At 45.5% G+C, this 23,737-nt stretch overlaps 1 protein-coding gene across 2 annotated transcripts in view; it reads right to left on the reverse strand.

Annotated features, from left to right (window-relative positions):
- STUM (stum, mechanosensory transduction mediator homolog) overlaps positions 1-23,737 on the reverse strand; it is a 76,666-nt gene that overhangs the window by 41,011 nt on the left and 11,918 nt on the right. The window contains exon 2 of one of the 2 annotated variants that reach the window (XM_079106640.1): positions 15,941-16,030. The exons of the other annotated variant lie outside the window; for it this stretch is intronic. Coding sequence (XP_078962766.1) covers positions 15,941-16,030 — 90 coding nt within the window. The remainder of the gene's footprint in view (positions 1-15,940; positions 16,031-23,737) is intronic. 2 annotated transcript variants of the gene reach the window in all.

Here is a 23,737-nt window from a genome sequence, read left to right on the forward strand (position 1 = left end):
ACCTGGGATAATGATCAACCGAACCATGGCCAGACAAAGATGATATGCTGTCCCAGTTCTGCAAACCCCAGACTCTTGTCCTTGTCCCTCTTTTCTATAAGACTTCAAAGCTCTTGTCAGACCCTCAAAGACAGATCCTAAGTCTCTAGACTTCTCTGTTCTTCCTGGCAAGGCCTCACTGAGAATAAAGTTCTTTCCCACCTTCACTATCCCTCATCATTTTGTTAGGTGATTTTGACTGGTGGTCAAGTCTGGTCATTTGGGACCCCTGGAGCCAGAGCTTTTCCAGTAACACATGGATTCATACCCTTCACAATGTGATTTTGCAGACCCTCCCATTAAGAAGTACAGTTTATTTACCCACTCTTTCAATTTGGGATAGCTGGGGTTTTTACTGTTGTTGTTTGTGGGGGGCAGGTACTACGGATTGAACCTAGAGGTGCTTAACCGCTGAGCCACATCCCTAGCCCATTTTATTTTTTGAGTCAGGGCCTCACTAATTTTCTCAGGGCCTCACCAACTTGCTAAGGCTGACTTTGAACTTGGGATCCTCCTGCCTCCCAAGCTGCCTTTTGATTTTCATTGGTCAACACAACATAGAAGTGGCACTGTGCTAGTTCTGAGACAAGACCCCAAGAGTCATGCATGCTTTTGCCTGCTCCTGTAGAGCTCTGTGCAGTCATCACAAGAACAAGTCCAAGCCAGCCTGTTGGAGGATGAGAGATCAGGTGGAGTTGGCTGCAGCCATCCAGTCATCCCAGCTGAGAGTAAATAGGTCTGAAGAATTAATTGCCCTCCTGAGCTCAGCTCACAGAACCGAGAACTAAATAAATGGCTGTCATTTGAAGACACTTAATTTTGGGGAAGGTTTGTTATGCAACATAAAGCTAACTAAGATACCCTGTGCCTATTTTCACAAACCTGTTGGCAACTAGGAAGGAGAAGGCCCAAAGCTTGTGTTGTGGTTTGGATGTGAAGTCTCCCCTAAAAGCTCACATGTAAGACAATGCAGGAAGGTTCAGAGGAGAAATGATTGGGTGGTAAGAGTCTTAACCCAATCAATGAATTAATCCCAGGTGGGATTAATTGAAGTTGTAGGGTGTGGCTGAAGGAGATGGAATTGGGGTGTGGCTATGGGGGTATATATTTTGTATCTGGAGAATGGAGTCTCTCTTTCTGTCTCTGCTTCCTGATGATGCAAGCTGCTTCCCTCTGCCACGCTTTTCTGCCATGATGTTCTGCCTCACCTTCAGCCCTGAGAAATGAAGTCGGCCTTCTATGGACTAAGACCTCTGAAAACCTTGAGCCCTCATATAAACCTTCCTCCTTTACAGTTGTGCTGGTTGGGTCATGTAGTCACAGCAGTGAAACAGCTGACTGAAACACCCTGTATTCTCTCAGATCCATCAGAAGGCAAGAGGGAAGAGATAGACTGGGCTTCATGAGAAGCCTGCCCTGAGACTATAAGACATATGAATGACAAACAAAAGGTTCTCACACTTTGTCTGCCAGTAGAGACCCAACTCCCTGGGGAATCCTTCAGGAGCCACCTACTGATTTCTTAAAGGGTTAAAGAGCCGAATGAATTTGAAAAAAACTACTTTGTAACAGGAATTGATTTCAGAAAAGAACCAAGAATGAAAACCAGCTATTCATAAGGAGTCCTTCCCTCAGGCAAGTCCAGGAGGCTTGGAGTTGACCTTCACCAGGGCAGGGCTTGGGAAAGCAGTTCCAGACTGTTAAGGTTTAGATATTAGTTGTGCTCCAAAAGCTCACGTGAGAGACAATGCAAGAAGATTTAGAGGTGAAATGATTGGGTTATGAGAGCCTTAACCCAATCAGTGCATTAATTCCTTGATAGGGATTAACTGAGTGGTAACTATAGGCTGGTAGGGTGTGACTGGAAGAGGCAGGGAATTGGAGGCGTACCTTTAGGGTATATATTTAGTGAGCTGAGCTTAGTATCTCTTTGCTTTCTGATTGTCTTATGGAAGGGAGCCACTTCCCTCCACCACACTTTTCCACCATGATGTTCAGCCTCCCCTTGAGCCCTGAGGGATGGAGTCAGCAGACTATGAACTGAGATCTCCGAGACCATGAGCCCCCAAATGAATTTTTCCTCCTTTACTTGTTCTTCTCAGGTCTTTTGGTCACAGTAGCAAAAAAGCTGACTAAAACACAGAGCCTGAGTCTATACTGGTGGAGTTGTGGGCAGAATCTTAGGAACCAGAGCTTCCAAGAGGAGGCTGGTACAGCTTTGGTGCCAATATGGCGGCAGAGTGACTAAGCCTAGGAGGGACTGAAGAGGAGGGAACTCAGAAGCGGTGATGCCTGATGAAGACATATGAGTGGGGAGATGGGGAGGCAGGAGCTGGGTGGGCTACAATTACAAACAGAAAAAAGGAAGATTTTAGTGGAATCCCAGAGAAACCTTGTCAGCTGCAGAAGGGACTTACACAATCCTCCATAGAAGACTAATTGCAGCAAATCCTCTGATAATGCATTTGCCTGAGACACAAGTGGGGCTAGACCAGTCCCAGATCAGGATGTAACCTGCTAAGAGAGTGACAAGTTCCTCTGCACCAGTTCCTCCCGGCCTTCCCAGCTTCCTTCCCACGGCCTCTTCTCAGCCCATTTGCTGGTTTTCACTTCTCCCCATCTACTAACTGGCATTCTGTCCTCCCCCACCATCATCTCTGCATGTACTCCTTCCCACTGACTACTCCAGCTTGGAGCCCGGGCTGTTCCACACACCACCCACACTCAAGGGACTGAGCCCCCCAAGCACTTTCAGATGGCCCCTTTGTATTAGCAGCCTACATCTGCTCTCTCACCATCATATAAGACCTTTGAGGGTCCCTGCCTTGTCTGGTTCATCTCTGAGGCCTTTACATGATGTAGAAAAATAATTGGCATGCAGCACATACTCATGAAGTATCTAATGCAACTGAAGAGCAAGTCTTAATATTAAATAAGCAAATGTATCTCCTGGTTCTTAATTATGCCTGGTCATTACCTGGTAAAGAATAAATATCTTCAGGATACAAAAAGTGGTCAATCTAACATGGTCTGGGGAATTTGACAGGATCCCAGATGGGTCACACTATTAATCAAAGTCAGGCCATTGGTCCCCAACATGGCCTTTCATAGGACATTGCATTTCTGCATGTGATATTATTTTCACTGCTGACCAATGTATGGGGAAGAAGTATGTATTTTTCCAGTAATACATAGAAATCCTCACAAAGAGTGAAGATAAAGCCGAACCTAAGCTTGGATGCTTAACTCATGAAGTCCACAAATAGATATATGAGTATATATAGCTCTTTGTATCCAGAGAGATGCCCTCCTCAGGAGGAAAGAAAAAAACAGATTTACTGAGCACCTACTAAATGCTGTGCACTGAATGAGTAGGAGCATCATATACAATACAGCATACCTAGTTGAATTTGAATTCACATAAATAAGGTATTTTTTTTTTAGTATATGTATATGCCATACAATATTTGGAACATACTTACACTAAAAAATCATTCCTAGTTTATCTGAAATTGAAGTTTGAATTTATAGCAATATTTGCATTTGTTTATCTGAGACTCAAATTTAATTGGGCATCCTGAAATTTTATTTGTGGACCATCTGGCAACCTGAAGAAGCATTTCTTATGTGTTCACTTTCAGGCATCTACTACCCTCCAAGCATCTACTAGAGAGCCATTACCAGAACCATTATATTCAAAAACAATTTTTTAAAGTTGATAGATATGGTCTCATTTAATCTTCACAATAATCCTATACCATAAATATAATAATCTTTATCTTATAGTTGAGAAAATTGAGGTTCAGAGACTGAATAATGTACCCACAATCGCATATCAGAAAAGGCAAGACCTTAATATCAAATACATGTTTTTTTCCCTCTACACTACATAGCCAGAATTGAGGAAATTATTTACATTTGAATAAAGGATAAAAATTTGGGGAAAATTTAAGCTTAACCTTGAAAAAACAAAGAGAACCTATTGATAACCCCATTAAGGTCCCAGAAGGCAGGGGCTAGATCTCATTTTCTTTGTGTCCCAGGTCTTGTCATGCAGGTTACCAATGAACCATCCATCCATTCAATGAGTATTTATTGCCCACTGCCTGGGAAATAAGCTAGTTGTCCCCCACATACTCCCTGCCCCAGTTCCATTCCCTTTACTTTTGAACACCTATCTAGACCAATCTAGAGACTTCATTCTCAGCCTCCTCTGCAACCAGAAGAGGGGATGGGTTTAAGTTTGGGCCAATGAGCTGTGAGCAAAAGTAATATATACATGATATGTCTGGGTCATCTCCAGATTAGATCTGACTGCTTTCTCTGTGTTTTGTTCTTTTCCTTTCCTATGGACTAAAAGCAGACATAGCAGTGACCCAAAATTATAGTTTGGATCTTAGATTTCCCCCAAGGCCATGTGTTGAATGCTTGGTTGTTAGTGGAAGATGCTGTCGGCAGAAAGTAGAACATTTAGGATATAAGACCTAGTGGAAGGAAGTTAGGTTATTGAAAGGAAGTTAGGGAGGATGCCCTTGAAGAGGATATTGGGACCCTGCTATACTCCCCGCTATTCCACATTCTGGCCACCATGAATGAGCTGCTTTGCTCCATCACATGTTTTCCTCCATGATGTTCTGCCTTGCCACAGATCCATGAAACCATGGACTGAAACCTCTGAAACCATGAGCCTCTATAAAATCTTTTCTCCTTTTGAGTTGATTATTTCAGGTATTTTTTCATGGAGATGAAAAACTGACTAACAGACCCAACTTCAACCTTGGGAAGTAGGACATCACCCTGGGCCTTGGTAGAGCCTGGATAAAGAATGTCCACCAACATGATTCAAATGGATGACCAACCTGGCCTAGACTGATTGTTTGACAGAGAGAAAGGATTTCAAATGCACTTAATCCTCTGTGATTCTGGTCTTTTTGTTATGGCAGCTAAGCCTTCACTTTAGCTCACAGACCGACCATATACGAGGTGCTGTATTAGACAGTGGGGACATAATGGTGAGCAAGACACAGAACCTCAATTAGAGGTGGATACAGACTCGTAGATGGATATTTGCAAATTAGCGTGATAAGGGCTGAGCTGAGGGAACTGCGGGGGCAAAGGTTGACTTGACTCAGGTCTGTGAGGATGGAACTTCCTAGAGGAAGGGAGACTTCAGGATGAGTAAGGAGTCTGGGAAGGTAGAAAGAATGGCATATATGCCGTGAAGATGGCACATTCAGGGGACCGCTTGTCCTCCTCTGTCATACCTGCTCTCCCCCCATCCCTGCTCCCTCCATGGACCATGAAATGAGAGGTCAGATCCAGTCCTAGATCTCTCCTCCCCTCAGGATAATCTTCTCCTGAGGTCCCCTCCCCACCACCCAGGGCACATGATAGAAACCTCCTTTCCCCAGCACTGATCTTCTCATAGTGGCAATGGCTTTGGTGACACCTCTCCTTGGATATTACAAAACCTCTCAAAAACATGTTCAAGAACAAACTCATCAGCCTGTCTCTGCACTGAGCCTAATTTCCTCATCTCAGAGGTCAATGCCCCACCCATCAGCTGCCAGAAACCAAGTATCCCCATGGCCTCTCCACCCCCACAGCCCATCTGTGACAAATCTGCCACTTTACGTCTAAATACCATTTTACTTCTAAATTCACTTGGCTCCATCTCTACTACACCACCTCCTAGTTTAAGTTCCTATCATCTCCTTCCTGGCCTGCTGCCTCTACCAGGTCTCCCCACACCTGTGCTGCCCCCAATAGTCACACATATTTTCAAGGCATGGATATGATTATATAGAAAACCTTCAGTGGCTTCCCCTAGTTCATGGGATAAAGACAGATGGCCTCTCTGACCTGCTCCACCCAACCTCACCTTTCCCAGACTCTTGATCAATGTGGCTTCCTCAGGATGCCCTGCATGGGTCCCCCATTCTCATAGCTCCCAATGCCTCTCCTTCCCAAAGCTCCTCATTATGGTAATGTCACATTTATGGCTGGGATTAACTGGTGTAATGTCGGTCTCCTCCGAGAATGGCAAGTGCCCCATGGACAGGGGTCATTTAAATTTTTGCTGCTCCCATTGTATCCCCAACACCAAGCCCAGCAGCTGGCCCAGAACTGACAGCCCTGACCAGGATGGCCTGACATTCCCCAACCCCATCTATCCCTCATCCTTCTATCACTAAGCTAATATTTCACAGTGGCTTCTTTCCACCTTGTTGCCAAGACAAGTCATTTCCCCCCTGTCATTTGCCAGAGGGACAGTGTGAGATTAGGATACCACCATTTTCTCAAATAATTGGCAAACCTTGAATACCTCACAGCTGTAGACCCCCACAAAACACACTGGAATGGGCCAGGTGAGAACCCACTATCTGTATCAGCACAGTGGACAAGTAAACCTGACAACACGTAGTATTGACCAAAAAACTCCTCAAGCAGAGGTATGAGCCCCACTGGAAAAGAAAATTCCAGTTCTAGCACCCCCTTCTTGCCATTATGTGCCTTTAGCTCCCTATAATTCTCTTGCAAGATACAAATTTATTTTCAATTAAGTCCCTAAGACTTTAATGTGACTTTATTTCATTACTTGAGAGAGAAATCAGAGAAAACCTTTGAGTAGGAGAGACAGCTGAGCAAGACTCAGATATGGTGAAGGGAGAGGCCTTTCAGGGACTGTCTTGGCCTGCAGCTTCTGCCTGGAGATACGCTGAGGTGACTGTAGGCTTTACACCTGGTCCTTCCTGTTGATCCTGACTCCCTCCACAGGGAGGCTCTGGAGAGTAGGAGGGCAGTTTGATTTGGGGACCTGTGCAGTCAGCACTGGGAATGTGGGAAGCAGATGGGAGAATAAAACTCCAAATCTAAAAAGACATTTTGCTATGTAGCTGCATCCCTGCCCCTCCTCACACCCACTAAGAGTCGCCTCCTCCACTCCAGGGCAGAAGCAGGGGGCCCCAACGCTGGCACAGAAAGAGCCGTCATTTTATAAATGAAGTAAATTGCTGTGAGAGCATTTAAGATTAAGACTATTATTTGAAAAGGTATTTGAGAAAGGGCTGGATGTAGCTCAGTAGTAGAGCACTTGCCTAGCATATACAAGGCCCTCAGTTTGATCCCTAGCGCTGAAAGAAAAGATATTTATGAAAGCAAGACAGAGACACATTAAGAAGGTGACGCAGAGCAACGTCTCTCTGACTTGACCATCTTCCACCAGACCGGCCCAGTGTTCTTTAAGCATTCCAGACAGCACACCCTGCCGCTCTGCGTGGGGCCGGTGAGGGCAGGACAGCCGCATCTCATGACCGTGAACCAGTAAGCTGCATTATGGGAGAAGAGGCAGAGGGGAGCAGACCAGCCCACGGGCGATGTGAGAGGGTGGGCCATGTCCTCACATCCACCTGGGGTCAGGGTTGAAGTAGGGAGTGACTGTGGGATTGTTACCCCAGTCCCCACTACCTGCTGTCTCCTCGGTGCAGCATCTGCCCCACCATGGGGGAGTTTCCTCCAGAGCAGGTTCCCGCCTCCACAGAGCACTTGAGCACACTTGCCTGGGGCAGACCAGAGGCACCTCATAAATCAGAATCGACCAAAGTCTCAGAAAGCAATGAAAGTTCTTCTGCCCTTTCTGCTGTCCTTACTCCCCTCATGACACAAAGCCCGGGGCCTAATGAGGCTTTTGGTTTTTCTCCTGGCAGCTAAGGGCACCTTGTGTTAAGAACTTACAACCCTCACTTGGCGTATATGTGTGTATAAGTGAACACAATTCACGGAAGACTTGGCTGGGCTGGGGGAAGACAGTTTGCCCTTGATATTCCCAGAGGCTTCATTCCCAGGCTTCTTTGCCACCTGGAGCCCTACTGAATTTCTGCAGTTTGTGGGCTTTTTGCTTTTCCTATTTACTAGAATCACTTCACCTGGCCACCATGAGGACAGTTCCTGGATGGAGAGTTGTCCTGAGAAGAAGGTGACACTTCTTTCCCTAAAAGAGCTGTGAATCCTTCAAGGCAGGACCACCAAGGGTAAGAACTGTCCACTCTGCAGCCAGCCTGCTTGGATTTGAGCCCAGCTCTGTCATTTACTACCTGTGTGACCTCAGACAAGTCACTTAACCTCTCTGTGTCTTGGTTTTCGCACCTAAAAATGAGAGCAATAATACTTACCTCTCTGTTTTGTGTGTACTATAGGAGGTGCCAGGTGCTCAGAACAGTAGGCGGCACCTAGAAAGCACAAAGGAAATGTGTGCGTAGCTATTATTATTTTAGAAAATAGGATTTCATTTTATTCCCCTTTATATTCCAGGCACCAATGCAAAACCTGGCATGTGACAGGCCTTGAATAAGGGCATATTAAATGAATAAATCTTCAGACACATCAGCAAGGCCCCAAGAGCTGCATGCCAATGGAAACAGACAAGTTGTGTTTGTGCGTTTCTACTGCTCAGGACTCTAGTGGTCTCCAGGGGCTGGAGGAGGGAATGGGTAGCTGGTATTTAATGGGTAGAGTTTCTGTTTGGGAAGATGAGAATGTTCTAGAAATGACTGTTGGCGATGGTTGTACAACAATGTGAACGCCCTCCATGCTACTGAACTATACACTTAAAATGGCTAAAATGCTAAATTTTACATTATGTACATCTTATCACAATTTTTTTAAATGCCTTGCTATAGTTTGGATCTGGAATATTCCCCAAAGACCTATGTGTTAAAGGCTTGATCCCGAGGATGGTGCTATTGGGAGCTGGTAGAGCCTTTAGGAGGTGGAGCCTACTGGGAGGTCTTCAGGTCATTGGGGGTGGACCTTCTAGGGGATGGTGGGACAATAGCCCCTTCCTCTCTCTCTTTTTCATGTCCTGGCCATGAAGTGAGTAGATTTGCTCCACCACAGGCTCCCACTATGATGCACCGCCACAGGTTCAAAGCAACAGGGTCAATCAAACATGAACCAGAACCTATAGAACTGTGAGCCAAAATAAACCTTTTCTCTTTATAAGTTGATTATCTCAGGTATTTGTTATAGTAATGGAAAGCAGGCTAATCAACGCCCTCTGGATGGCCACTAACTCACTAGTCATTGGCAGTGTGAGCAAGAGGTGAGTCTTGACCTGGGACAGGCACACCTGGCACAACAGCTACCAGGGAGCCTTGGTCAAGCATAATCTCTCCAAGACTGAATTTAATTCCATTATAGCTTTTGGAGCATAGGGAGAACCCCTTTTTCTTTGTCAAACTGAAAAATGAAGCACAATGCATAGGAAGGTAGTGCATGAACACCAAAATCAGGGCCCCCAGTAACCAGGGCTACTTTTTGCTGGGAACCTTAGAAAACCTACCTACATTGGCCCCAGTCCCAGATCTGTCCCTCTAACTCTCACTTCCTGCCCCTTCAGCGGCCCCAGCCAACAGCTCTGAGAGTGACTGTGTGTCACTCCCTTCAATATGGTGCTTCTAAGACCTGGAGTAGGGACAGCCCATCAATCTACCCACCAGGCTGCTGCTGAAAGAGGAGCTGTGTCCCTTTCTGGAGATTCCCATCTGACTGCTGAGCCAAGGAGAGGATTACAGGGTCAGACAGGGTTGCTTCTCTGGCTGATGAATTTCTCAGAGCAGAACTCATTATGTGGAGGGAGATTTAACCTGGGCTTTGCAACCCACAGCAGCACATTCTCTTTCCAGCACTCTAAATGAGCAGGAAAATGACCAAGGTGGCAGCTCCTAAGAGGGGAAGGCGGGACTCGGGCCCTGGCCAGATGCCAAAGCAGGCTCTGGGGAGAACTCACCCACAGACATTTCCTAATAGGGCAAGAAGATGGCAAATGTGGAGGCAGAATATGGATTCAGGGTGCATCTCCTTTAATATTTCGATGGTTCAAACGAGCCATTGCAGGCTCCAATGTGCCTAAGAGGAACTGAAAGATGGATGGTTGGGTACAGAATGCAGTTTCTGTAGAAACAACTGCTTACTTTTCTCTCTTAGAGATGGCACTTTGGGAAATCTTGTCCTCCATCAACACCAAGAAGCACCTCTATGTTTTCCTTGATAAGAACTGTGTAGGCTAAATGGTCGGCCCTTCAGTTCATCTTCTCATCCACTTGGTCCCAAACTCGGCCGCCCCCAGCTGGGCTCCCGACAACCCAGGGAGCAGCTGAGCTGAGCTTCTCAGTGCAGGGACCTGGCTCCCAACTCCTGCCTGTCGTCTCCCACCTCACCTGCCCTGGAGTTCTGCAGGCATGGGGGCTGCTGAGGGGCCTGTTGGAGCCCCAGTTCAGGACAAAATGACTTTCTGAGAACCTCTAGCCCCCAGCTGGAGGTGGTCCCCAATTTTTCTGATCCACTATGGGGTCTCCCCACACTGTAGCACAGGGCAGTGTAACAATGCTCACTTTTATCCAGTGCGCATTCTGTGTCAACCGGGTACCACGCAGGTCTCCTTTGGTCCTCACAAATCCTCTCAGATGGACAGGACTTGTGAGGGAGAAGGTGAGGGGCAGAGGTCAGGCCACTGCTCCCAGGCCCGGGCTGCCTGAGTCCAGCTGGCTCTGCCCCTCTTTAATCTTGGGCAGGCCAATTAGGCTCTTTGAGGTCTTTAAGGTCCTCCTGCTAGAAAGGGTGATGTTCATTGCATGCACTTCAGAGGCCTGGTTAAAACACACACATTGTTCCTGGACAGTCAGGCAGCAGCAACAGCAGGGAGCCCAGGCATGTGATCCAGACCTGTGTGGTCACCCAGATACTGGACACCCTCTTGGCACTGCTTGAAACTCATGATGAGATGGGGGTAATGGTCCACATGTGCTCCATTCACTTGTCCCCCATAAGTGCAGAGCAGGTCTTTCCTGAGGGGAAGGAGGACAGTGAGACTTGTGGCCCTGGAGTCCCCGGGACCCCAGCCTGGTGCCTTGTTTTGTATCTCCAATTTGTTTTCTACAAGAGTCAGACTCCCAGCTCCTCTGGGCTTCCTTCAAAAGTCCTGTCACATCCCAAGCTTAGATGCAGCCCTGGTGACATTTAGACACCCCAACTACACAATAGATTTTGAAAGTCCCCACCACCATCTCCCTCATGGGGTGGGTCATGTGGTGCAATGACTGGGTAGACAGCAGCCAGACTTGTGGGCCAAATTAGACCAACCAAAGTGAATAGTTCCCTAAGGACATTCCTCAACCCAGCCTCTGGGTTTATATCAGAATCTCTCTAATACTTTGTCTATTTTCCTAGTCTTCAGTCCCTGGGGTCCCTTTTCTCTGCCTTGGGAAGCTCTCCCCATTCTGGGAGTTGACAACAGTAACATTCCCACCCTCAGGCTCACCTAGATACAAATGTTTATGAGGTCACCACATCCCTCGCCAGCTCTGGTCACCTGTCATTTTTGCCTACCTCACATTGGTACCCCCTATTCTAAAAAAAAGCAGTGTCCATAGCTTCCTTTGAAGTCCTCTCCCCTATGCTCAAGCCATCTGGTTTGGGTGAGACTGACTTTGGCCCTCAGCTCCCAAGGCCGTCCGAGAGTCTCATTCCCCCAGGCCACAGTGATTGGCTCACAGATGGGCACATGATCAATGAGATTCAATTCCAGGGCGTTTTGCTGGGCAAGAGGGTGAGGGTGGATCCTTGCCGTTGAAGGAAATCCTTCCATTTTTGCAAACATGACTGAACCTGGAGGACATTATGCTAAGTGACATGAGCCAGACAGAAAGAAAAATACTGCAGAAGACACGTTCTCACTTATATATAAAATCTAAAAAGTCAAATACACAGAAACAGAGAATAGAAAGGCAGTTACTAGGAGCAGGGTGGTGAGGGAAATGGGAAGATGGTCAAAGGGTATAAAACTTTAGTCATGTAGCGTGATGAATTCTAGAGCGTGGGACTATGGCTAGTAACGCTGTGTTGTATTCCGGAAATTTGCTGAGGTTAGATTTCAAGCATTTTCACCATGGACACAAGATGATGGATGAGCTAACTTGCTTTATGGTAGTAGTCATTCCATGTGTGAATTAGTCTGACAACTCATTTCACATATACACAGATACGTAATGATACTCCAGTCAAGCATATTAGCATATTAACATGACATTAGACATCTGAAATATATACAATTTTTATTTTAAAAATAATTTAAAATGACTCAGTGGTCTAGCTGCTTGCATACCATGCCAGGTGTTCTGGGTTCAGTTCCTGGCAATGAAAAATTTTTTAATTAAAAAAAATTAAGTTTTTTGAAAGAAGCTCTCTTTTCACTGAAATTGCCAGTTTCAAAGACATTGTCACCATGGAACACCTGAGAATCACTGTGCAGAAAGAGTTCACCTAAGAAACAGAGTAATGGAAACAGCGCTAAGAACTGAAAAGAGAAGTGAACCTTGAGGATATCTTTGAGCAACTAGATCCAGCAAGGCCTGAAATCCATTGTGCTCTAGACTTCACTCTTCTATGCACCAACAAATTCTCTCTTCTGTTTAAACCAGCTTAGTTGATTTCCTGACACTTTTACTGAAAGAGTTGTGACTAACCCACCACCATCTGTCACAAAAGCTCTATGTGTATTAACTCCTTTATGGCAACAAGCCTGTGAAACAGGTTTCATTTAACATCAGGTTCATTGAGCCAGAAGCACAAGAAGCTTAACTGACCTGGCTGAGGTTAGAAAGGGCAGAGTCAGGGATGGCAGGACTAATGTACCTCTTTGGAAAACACGCTAGAAGTCACAACTAACTTGTGCAGGGATCCAGATCACCAGTATGAGAACCACTCAGGAAGCATCCCTGTGGGTGCTGGGCTGACTCTTTGGATAGCTACATTAAAACAAGGACAGCAATGAGTCAAACCCATAACCTGCAATAGGTGCAAACTCAGCAACATCTTCATCCCTGCAGCTCCCCAGTGTAAGGCATGACCTCCTTCTGATCCTGCTCAGGGATTGGGCTCAGGAGACCTGGGTTCAGCCCTCTCTCTGCCTTGTGGCCTGAGAGAGTTGCTCAGTATGCACATCTACAAAATGGGAGGCTTGTTTCCCCAGGGTTTCTTTAGTTTTAATATTTTTGTGCTCACCTGTGAAACAAAAAAGTCATTCTGGTTGAACTAGTGCCACAGACCCCAGAATTTTCCTGCCAAGACAGAACCACTCAGGAGGTGTTCGGCATTTGCCCAGAACTTGGGGAACTTGTGCTGGAGCAAAATATCAAGCACCTGAGACCCAGGAATACTGCCCCATGGCTGATGCAAAGACTCTGGAAACTCATGAGGCTTCCCTGACCCATCTATTCCACCCACAATCCCCCTAGGGGATCCATGAACTGACACAGAAAAAAAGTGCATCTTAATCTTCACTAACTTTGAACTCGATTTTAGCATTTCCTTTCATTATGAATGCAGGCAGCAACCTCAACCCCATTAGCAGAACCTGGTCTTCATCACTGATAGAAATCATAGATGTTTCCATACCACACGGCAGTTGTGAAGTTGATTTATCAAACTATCATCGATACCACTATCTCGAAGTTAGAGTACTCATTAACCCGATGCTGAATCTTGGTATTTAATACAACCGTACAGTGCTTCAATATACAAATTTGATATTTTTATTAGTTTCAATTAGTTATACATGACAACAGAATGCACCATGATACATCATGCATAAATGGAGTATAATTTCTCATTTTTCTGGTTGTACATGATGTAGAATCCCACCAGTTTTGCAGTATATATGTACCTAGGATAATAATGTCTGATTCATTCTACTATCTTTCCTACCCCAAACCCCCTCCTCTACCTTCACTTCAATCTAAAGTAACTCTATTCTTCCTTAGCTCCTCCCTTATTATGAGTTAGCATCCGCATATCAGAGAAAACATTTGGTATTTTTGTTTAATATTTTAATAACTATTATTTAATATCATTGGGGTGTTTTGAAAGTCTGTGTATTAAAGACATTTTAAAATGCATTTTAAAAAAAGGACTAATCTGAGGAGTCCAGGCTGCTCAATGGGCCCTTGGCACCAAACAAGGTTAAAAACCTCTGGATTTAGGTCTCTCATAGCTTTGTCCAGGTTTCACTCTTCACATATGAAGAATAGAGGCTATTTGGATGCTGGGCCCCCAGGGGCTTGGGAAGGAGGGAAGCCTGAGGGAAAAGTCTGGTGTGACACTCCAAGGAGGAAAGCTGGGTCTAGTGGGTTGGAACTAGTCTGACCCTGGTGTCGCTAGACTAGACCAAGGGCAACTCCATCTGTTCAGGGTTCCAAGGTTTTCCACCTGTTGAAGGAGCTATGCTCAGTTCTTCTCTCCTACTCAGTAGGCTTTTCTTTTATTTTACATGATGCTTTAGGGCATCAGGCATTGTTGGATATTCTGACATCGCCAGTGTGCTCTGGATGAGTCCTGTTGCTAAGAAACAAATCCCAGAGGTATCTTTAAACACAGCTCCACAAAAGCACATTCCTCCTCACTCCACTCCATGGTGTCTTTTCCTGGGCCACTTGGGTTATTCTAGCAAATGCTTACCAAAGGCCACATTTTGAGCCTCAAAGAAAATCCAGCTCCTGCTTCAATTACCCAAACAGAGGAAACACTTTCCAAGCCGAGGTGATGGCCTGGGATAGAAAGGACACTGTTGTAGTCAAAGGCACCAGCAAACATCAAGCAGCAGGCGAGGGAAGGAGGGAGTAAAACAGGCATAGTCTTGCTGGCCCAGCAGGGTCCTGATATGCAGCAGGACCCTAGAGGGACCACTGAGCTGCAGCCCCGTCCTGTGGGCTGCTTTTAGTTGTTGTGGTACTTTTAGTTTAGTTTTTCGTTTGTTTTGTGGTGCTGGGGATTGATCCCAGGGCCTTGTGCTTACAAGGCAAGCATTCTACCAACTGAGCTATATCCCCAGGCTTGCTATCAGTATCTCTAAGAACACTGACCTCACCATTCACTGAAGAGGAGCTCCAAATTAAACACACTTTAAACCAAATGCAATCATAACTTCAGCCCCTGGAAGGCTCCAGTCTTCCTGGTTATTCTACCAGAATATGCAGGCCAAGGGCTCCAGTATGGAACCCTGCCGAAAGGCAAACAAGGGCCAAGCAGGCAGGATGCTGCCTGGAGAGGTTACCCTGGTTCTTCTCTTCCCCCAGCCCCTGGCTTTGAGGACACCTATGCTGAGGAGTGTTTTTTTTTTTTTTTTTTTTTTTTTTTTTTTTTGAGGGGGGGCGGTTGCTGGGGATCAAACTCAGGACCTTGTGCATGCAAGGCAAGCACTCTACAGACTGAGCTATCTCCCCAGCCCTCTGAGGAGTGTTTTTTGAATGGGGTACTTGCTAGACAATGCAAGTTCCCCAGCCCCACCCCATTCTTACTGTGTTGGTCATTTTCCCGGATTGACCAGAATACCTGACCATAATAATTTAGAGGTTTAGTCCATGGTGGACCAATTCCATTGCTTTCACCCAAGGTGAGACAACACATCATGGCGACAGAGTATGGCAAAAGGAGCCAGGATATGTTGCCTCAGGAAGCAGAGAGAGAGAGAGAAATAAAGGGAGAGGGACTTAGGGAAGAGGAACCCTTCCAGGATACATCCTCAGTGATCCATCTCCCCCAGTTACACCCCACCTGGCTACAGTTACCACCTAGTTACCCCATTCAAACTAGGATGACCTGATTAGATCACAGTTCTCCCAATCTGATCATTTTACCTCTGAATATTCCTGCATTAACACAGGAGCTCATATCCAAACCATAACACCTACTTATACTAAATCAGCTTCTCTGAGGGTGGGAGTTTTGTTAAGCTTCCCAGGGGATTTTGATGCACCCTGAAGATAGAGAACCACACGGATCAAGACCACGTTAACCATGTCCCAGGCTTGTTAATTTTCTCTAAAATAACTGAGCACCTACTACGTACCAGTCTTGGAGGTACAGAGCTGAGTGAAGACCTGTCCTTCACTTGATGGGCTCAATCTAGTGGGTCCACAAGGCATCAGGGCTCTCAGAGCTAGAATGGCGCAGGGGTAGAGAGGGCTGGCTTTAACACAATGAAATTCCAAGGACAAGAATAATAATCATATTTAATTCTATTTGTGAAGTACTATTCTAGGACTGTATATGGAATAACTCATTTCATCTTCAACCAAGTCTGATGAAATGGGTACTATCATTATCCCCATTTTGCAGACAAAGAAATTGAGGCACACAGAGCTAAGTCACTTGCCCAAAGTCACACAGCTAATGTGTGGTACAGTGGGATCTGGGGAGTGTTCTTTCAGCTGAAAAAGAAAGTATATCAAGAAAAAAAAGGTCTTCAGGATTTGGGGAAGCACATGCATCTAAACACACACACACACACACACACACACACACACACACACCAGCAGGGGGCAGGAGGTGCACTTCAGAGCGCAATGCCCCTGGGCACAGCTCCCCGCTGCATTTCACACCTTGGAAATCCAAGCACGGGGACTTGCTGCTCCTCCCCACAGCTGGGTAGTGGCCACCAGAGAGGGCAGCAGGTAATGTGGCATCAGTCTCAGGTGCACGTTCTTTCCTCCGTAGGCTCCTTTCCTCCCCTGGCCACCCACCAGCCCCAGCCAAGCTACTTGCTACTGATGCTTTTAAAAAACAAAAAAAATTTTTTTAAATTAAATGTATGCTGAGGGAAGAGACTGGAACTGTGCTGCTGCAGCACTCTGATTCCGACTTCCACCCTGGTTGGGAGGGGAGCCACATTCCTTAGCGATCCCTGCCAAATTCCTCCAGGCTATTTCAGAGCAAACAAAAAATGCCTGGGAAGTCCCCTGAGCAGCTCAGGCAGGCCCTGAACAAGTTGCCCCGCCCTGGGTTGATAACCGAGCTAACCGGTGGGGGAGGCACGTCGGCAGATCCCTAGGACCCAGGCAGAGAAGCCACTGACTGCAGATGTGCCCGTGTTGCCACCTTGAACCCTCGCAGAGACCCACAGCCTGGAGCACCCTCTAACTGAGATTTATCCCTCACTGCTCTAGAAGCACAAAACATTGCCTGGCGCCTCTGTTCATCACTCTTTTTCAAAAACTGTGCTTAACAAATCGTAAATGGTAGCAGCTGCCAGCTGTCATTGCAGACTCTGCAAAGTCTGCAGACTGGACAGTACTTGGGCCTTTCCCACGGTGTGAAGGGAGAAACCATGCGCCACGGGGCACTTGGAAATCCAAGCATGTGTGCCCTGCATCTTTCTACCTCGTGCAAACTTCCGAACGTGCACTGTCCTAGGCACAGAAGGGGCACCGGCATGCAGGTTCACAGGAGCACACACAGGGGGCACGCACAGGACCTCTTCTCTCATCTCACGTTTGGCTTCCAAGCAATGGGAATCAGCTCTTGGCCAGACACTGTCTGCCCCCTCCTCTGGGTGGCCCTGTTGGCATTTCCGTCACTATATAAATAATGTCAGTTAACACAATGGCTTTCTAGTAATTCATAATTTCTTATGATTCATAATTCTGTATGATTCAAACCCTTGGCTAAACCCAGGTGCTCAGTTAGGAAGTGCTTGTCACCAAATCCTGACCTGCTTCCCAGAGAGCCCTGGGTGGGATCGTGCTGACACACTTCCACTTTTAATTCCTTGTACATGTTATTTCTTTTCCAAAGTGGTTTTTAGTTATTAGAAAATTATCTCTTATTTGCTGTTTCCCTCCCTCCCTCCAACTCTGAGTGGAGTCTGTTCCTTGGGAAATAAAGTTTAATGGTAAGCTCCTGTTTGTGAGCCAAAACAGATGCCTCGCAACATTGATAAAAACAATGCCATTTAGCGCCATTGGGACCATCTACCACTTCTCTAATTACATCTGCCTTTCCTCACCCGTTGATATTCAAGATGAATGTAAAAATACCTCTTATTTAATGTTTTCTTGTTTTGTTTAACAGTTAATAATGCTGTGTATTTACTTCCCATTATTTTCCATTGCAAATGTTCAGAATTTTAGCAGTATTGTACATTCAGTGAGACTTTTGCTTGAATCTGCTTGAAAGAGAAAATGGGCCCTCAGATTCCTCGCCACTCCTTGGGTGCCTGCAAGATGTCTAGTCCTCAAAGGCTTTTTGAAATCAAGAGATTTGGGAGAGACTGCAGGTCAGTCTGACCTGGAGAGGACCATTGAGTAGCAGAGAACCCTGCAACCACAAGGCTTCTTTTCAGGAGCAGGCTGGCCTCCTTCTGAGTTGACTAGTCCACTTTCCAGAAGCCTCTTGTGCCAGTAGTGGTGTTTGGAGACCCAGGGCCCTGCCATAATAAATTCTTAGAATTTATTTGCAGCATTTGAGGGAAGCAGCCATGGGGTGGCTGCCAAATTCACCACCTACTTTCCCCCCAACACTGCATATCAACCTCATCCTTCAATGTGCAAAAATCCCCACAAAAATCATGTTTATGGAAATTATATCGCCATGGCAACTGTAAAGGTCTCACAAGTATTTTTAAAATAGCAAATTAACAAAACCCACTTATAAAACCTAAAATCTGTTCCTTTATGGGCATTAGTGAACACAGAGATGCTAACAAACACAAAATATGTTTGATGGTAAAGAAGTCAGTAAAAAAGAAAAAAAGACTCTTGTCTCTGGATTAATTGAGGGCATAGGGTTGTCTGTGAAAGCAAAGTTTGATTTTTCTAATAAGAGGTTGAACTTTGGATTTATGCTGAAAAATGACACCAAGGTCTTCTGGTGCAGAAAAATGTAGGTAAGACACCTGAACCACTGAAACACTAATTTCTTACTTTCTATTTTCACATCACTGATATTATTACTTTCCCCACTCTGCAAGACTATTCCATTTTTAACTCATAGGTTTTTAGCAGTTGCATAAGCTTCTGCTGCTGTGATTTAGCCTGGCTGAATCTCGATTACAAACCTGCTTCTCAGAAGTCTGCACACAAATCACATGCGGAGTGGCGGGGGGCGGGGCAGAATCAGAAGTACCAACCAGAACCTTTATGCTTTTAAAATATGCAATTGGTATGGCTATCACAGGGGATCTTTTAAGTAGATGATGTACTAATTTTTGGTGTCTTTTGTAAGATTTAAAATGCGATAGGCGTATTTTGATGTCTCTTCTCATAACAAGGAATCATTGGGGGCTTTAACAATGCAAACAGTGCAAGTTCTTTTTGTGAGTGCAGGAAGAAAAATCAAACCATGCAACTGATGGTCCTTCATTTATCTCAATTTCTGCAGGAGGGGGAACAGAAGGGAGAAGGGGAGAAAAAAGCAAAATGATAGGTATAGGGAGTGGAGAGGACACTGGACTGAGAGATGATTTACTTTCAATAGCTTTTGCCTATGGTATGAGGAGCAAGGAGTAGATGGTTAAGTCTAAGCATGAGCAACAAGCTGGGTTGATGTTGCATCTTCCAGAGTGAGGGCTTCAAGTAAGAGCAGGAAATAGAATTTCTGGGGGGCAGCAAATCTTCTAGCTATCTGAGAGGAGAAGGGGCAGAACCCTGAATGGTGTCACTGGGGAATCCTCAGGACAGGAGGAGACAGCCCAGACATCTCAGAGACAAGTGCCAGGGTCCAGAACTACCCAAGAAAGAGCTGGGGGTGAGGAATCCCACCTGGCACCTTCTCAAACCTCACCCACCCCTGGGTTTGCCCCCTCCTCCAGCTCACTTGGGACATTTACACTTTTCAGATGACAGGATGCTCTGGCTGTACCAGAGCTTCCAGGAAGACTATGTTAGAAACAAACTTTTTCAGGAAAACCAGAGGGAGGGGCTAGGGATAGTCGGTGAGGTGCAAAGGCTGGAGGTTCAGGATCCCAATGAAGTGGGGGGTGCTGGAAACAATCCTCTCTGTGCCACAGGGATTCCCAGCAGGAAACAAAGATTTTCATCCTTGAAATGCTTGTGATTAGCCATAGCAGGAGGTCATTGCCTTGCGGGGGCCAGCGAGGGCATTGAGAGGGAAGGTGTGGTTGATTGAGTCTGGAGAGCGCTGGGGCTGGGATATTGGTCAGGGCAGCAGGATGGAAGCCATGCTTATAAGCAGGAAATGGGGAGGTCCAGGTATCCAGTGATGCAAGTCATAGAGGTCAGCTCTTTGGGTCCAGAGCAGATCAGGAAATGGCAGATAATTTATGGGGGTGTAGGACAAGGAAGTGAGAGCCAAATGACCCAAGCTCTAGTCCTCTTTTCCTGCCCAACTCTGCAAAGACAAGACTTCTCAAGTGCTCAGAACATGGAAGCATGGGATGAGTAAGGATGTGGATCACCATTCCCCATCAGCAGGACAAGAAGCTAGAGCTGACCTTCACACATTTCCTACATCAAGGTGCATATAGCTCTGATTTTATTTCCTCAGCACAAACAAGGAAGTAAGACTAATAACCATTCTGTTTCAAATAAGAACCAAGTGGGGTCAAAGCAGGGACAAATGAACACCATCAGGCAACGGGCGCAGTTATGACAGTGCTGGAGTTGGAAGCTGAGATTCCAGAGTTCAGCCCAAGGAGGTCACGGTCTCCTTGAGGAAGAGACAGGCACACTTCCCAGCTCATAATAAGTCAGTTAAATATGGTTGGGATTCTACTGGGTGCTCTGCACTGGGCCACACTTTGGAGGAAGATTAAAAAAAGGTGTGTGGCAGGTAGATTAGATAATCCTGAAGAGCAGATGCTTGGTTTTAATGCATATTCTATCCATCATCCTATCTCCCCTTATAGTGTTGACTGTCTTCAGGACATAGGTTAATTGCCTTCATATATATGTTAAGGATCACTTGTACTTCCCCTCATGATTGGTAGTAGTACCAATGCCCCAATATCTGGGGATGGTTGGTGGGGACCCCCTGAGAAAATGAAATGGGTGAGTGGAAACAGCCCTGAGACAACAAAACCATTCACCCACTCTCTCCCCTACAAGCATCTTCAATGAGGGCTTTGATGGACATCAGAGCATTTCTTGAGTACCTATATACTGACACAGGAAAGATTCTGCTTTCAGATCCTCAGGGGAACCCACACATGGAGTTCAAGACCATCCTGAGACATAAGCTGTATTGGGCTCAGATGACAAAATAAAGGAAAAATAAGCCACACAGTGGTTCCACCCAAGAGTGGACCCAAGCAGTTGAGTATCTTGCCAGACCCATGGATTTTGTTTGCTTTTCCCTTAGCCCAAATCGACTCTCAAGTGCCAAGGCCCCTTTTCTCAGGATGTGTCAGTCTCAGAGTCCAGCATTAGGGGTCAGACCCAAGGCTACCCAAACCTTTTGGCCAAGGTTGACCTGGGAGCATGGGTGAGTTGGGGTTGCCACCCTTTCTGCCTTGAGCCTCAGAACCCTAGCTGTTTAGTCCTAAGATGGTTATGTTTACTTTTTTCCCTTCTGAGTCAGGCCACAGGATGATTCCTGGAAAGATTCCACTTGCATGTTCCACCCACATGACCCCTCAGAGCAGCCAAGGCTAAGGGGCAGCTCTCCCATGCCCAGTCTTGGCATGCATGGCACAGATATTGGTTGGTGGTTTGAAGTGGTTTCTTTGAGGTCTGTGAATAATTCTTGTACCCCGACTGAGATGTCAAAAAAAGGAATAACTAAGAAAATAAAGGCTTCTCCAAAATAGCTCTGTAGCATTGGGATATATTCCAGCTCTGGCTGAAGCACAAATTCCTGGCCAGCCCCAGAGGAAGGCTACAAATACAGCCTATTAGACCCTATGGGCCACGGAAGGGAATCTAGCTGTGTGCACTGGTCTCGGCCTCCTGGGAAACTCATTTCAGTTATAATCAAGCATATGCTGATGGAGCAGAGGAACACCTCAGATTCCCAAATGGCTGCAGTAAATTTTTATGCTGTTAGTGTTTTAATGATAGGGGTCCCTAGGAAAATCTCCTTTGGAGGCCTGGGTTTTGCAGATCAATGCCTCCCTGCTATGTCTTTCTTCCTGTAGCCCCCAGACAGCCTGTGATTTAGTTAGAGCTGGTAGACCTTAAGTGAAAGAAGATGTGACCAACTTAGGGTACCGTAGTTTGGATTTAAGGGCAATTGCTATGTCTGAACTACATGAGTAGTTAGTTTGGCTTTTAGCTGTATAATTTTCTCCCATTTTTAATTTTAAAATAATTTTAAGCTGGCAGAAAAATTTTAAGAATCATGCAGAGAACTGTTTACTCTTCATATTATCAATGCCTAACTTTTCACTATATTTGCCATGATATTCTCTCTCTTTCTTTACATTCTTTCCCCCCCAATAAACCATTTGTGAATAGGCTGCCAACACCATGACCCTTTATTCCTTTCTACTTCAATGTGTGTTTCTAAAGAACAAAGATATTCTTTTATTTGTTTATAGTATAGTTATCAAACTTAGGTGAAGCTTAATATTGATAAAATATTTTAGCTAATCTATCATCCACATTTCAATCTTGTCAATTGTTGCAATAACACCCATCTTGGTATCCTCTTCCCCTTCAGCACAGGTTCCAATTCAAGCTTCTGTTTTTGTATATAGTTGTCATGTTTCTGTCTCCTTCAGTCTTTCACGACAATGATATTTTTGAAGACTACAGGCCAAGCATTTTGTAGGATGTCCTTCAATTTGGGTTTGTCTGAAGTTTTCACATGAATAAATTCAGGTTATGCACTACTGGCTGGAACACTACAAGACATCTTCACTGAGATATCACTCACATACCATAACATTCGTTCCCTTCAATAATCTAGTATACTCAGAGTTGTGCGACCATCACCTCTCTCGATGTTAGAACATTTAGAATGTTTTCATCACCCAAACACAGTGGTAGTCACTCCTCAGCCCACCACCCCCAGCACCATTCCCCAGCAACTACTTTCTGTCTCTCTGGATTTGCCCACTGTGGACATTTCATATCGATGGTATCACACCATATGTGGGTTGTGTGACTGGCTTCTTTCGCGTAGCATGAATTTTTTAAGGCTCAGAGGATGTTAATTTTGTTCACCCAGGCAAGGTACAAATGGTCTCTCCACTCTGATTTTCCCCCTTGCAAGTTATAAGCATTTCAAGGAGAGATATTTTAAGATCACACAAATAAATATCCTGCTCCTCAACAAACTTTCCCCCTAGATTTACATTTGATGGTTGGTTATTAAGAAGATTTGCTAAGGTTGATCCCCTCCATCATTCTCCTGACACCTATCAATCATTAGTGACATGACTTGAAAGGACACAGAGTAATTATGGCTGGTGGTCCTGTTCAGTTACATCATAACTGTTACAGTGAGTCTCCAACAGAGTAGGCTGTCTGTCCCAGAGATATGACAGCCAATACCTCTGCTCTGGTCCATTTTCCTGTTCTGAGTGGTTAGGGCATCAAGGACTCCTCAGAGTCATGCATGCTGTCATACAACATGCCCCCTGCCACCTCCATCTTCTGTGGAGCCCTGCGGACCCTGGTTCTACTTCCTTCTACAATAGGAGAGCTGAAAAGTGGCAATGGAAGCTATGTCCCTTGGGTAAGATGGCACTGGGATAAAGGAGCAAGGACCTTATGTTAGTCAGTTTTCTGTTGTATGACAAAATACCTGACAAAATTAATTAAAAGGAAGAAAGATTAATTTTGGCTCATAGTTTCAGAGGTTTTGGCCCATGACTGGTTGCTTGTCTCAGTTGTTTTGGGGCCTGTGTTGAGGCAGCACATCATGATGGGAAGTATGTATGCAGCAAAGCTGCTCATCTCATGGTGGC

This window comes from Sciurus vulgaris (genome assembly GCF_902686455.1).
Source record: "Sciurus vulgaris genome assembly, chromosome: 12".
In the NCBI taxonomy this organism is placed as follows: Eukaryota; Metazoa; Chordata; class Mammalia; order Rodentia; family Sciuridae; genus Sciurus; species Sciurus vulgaris.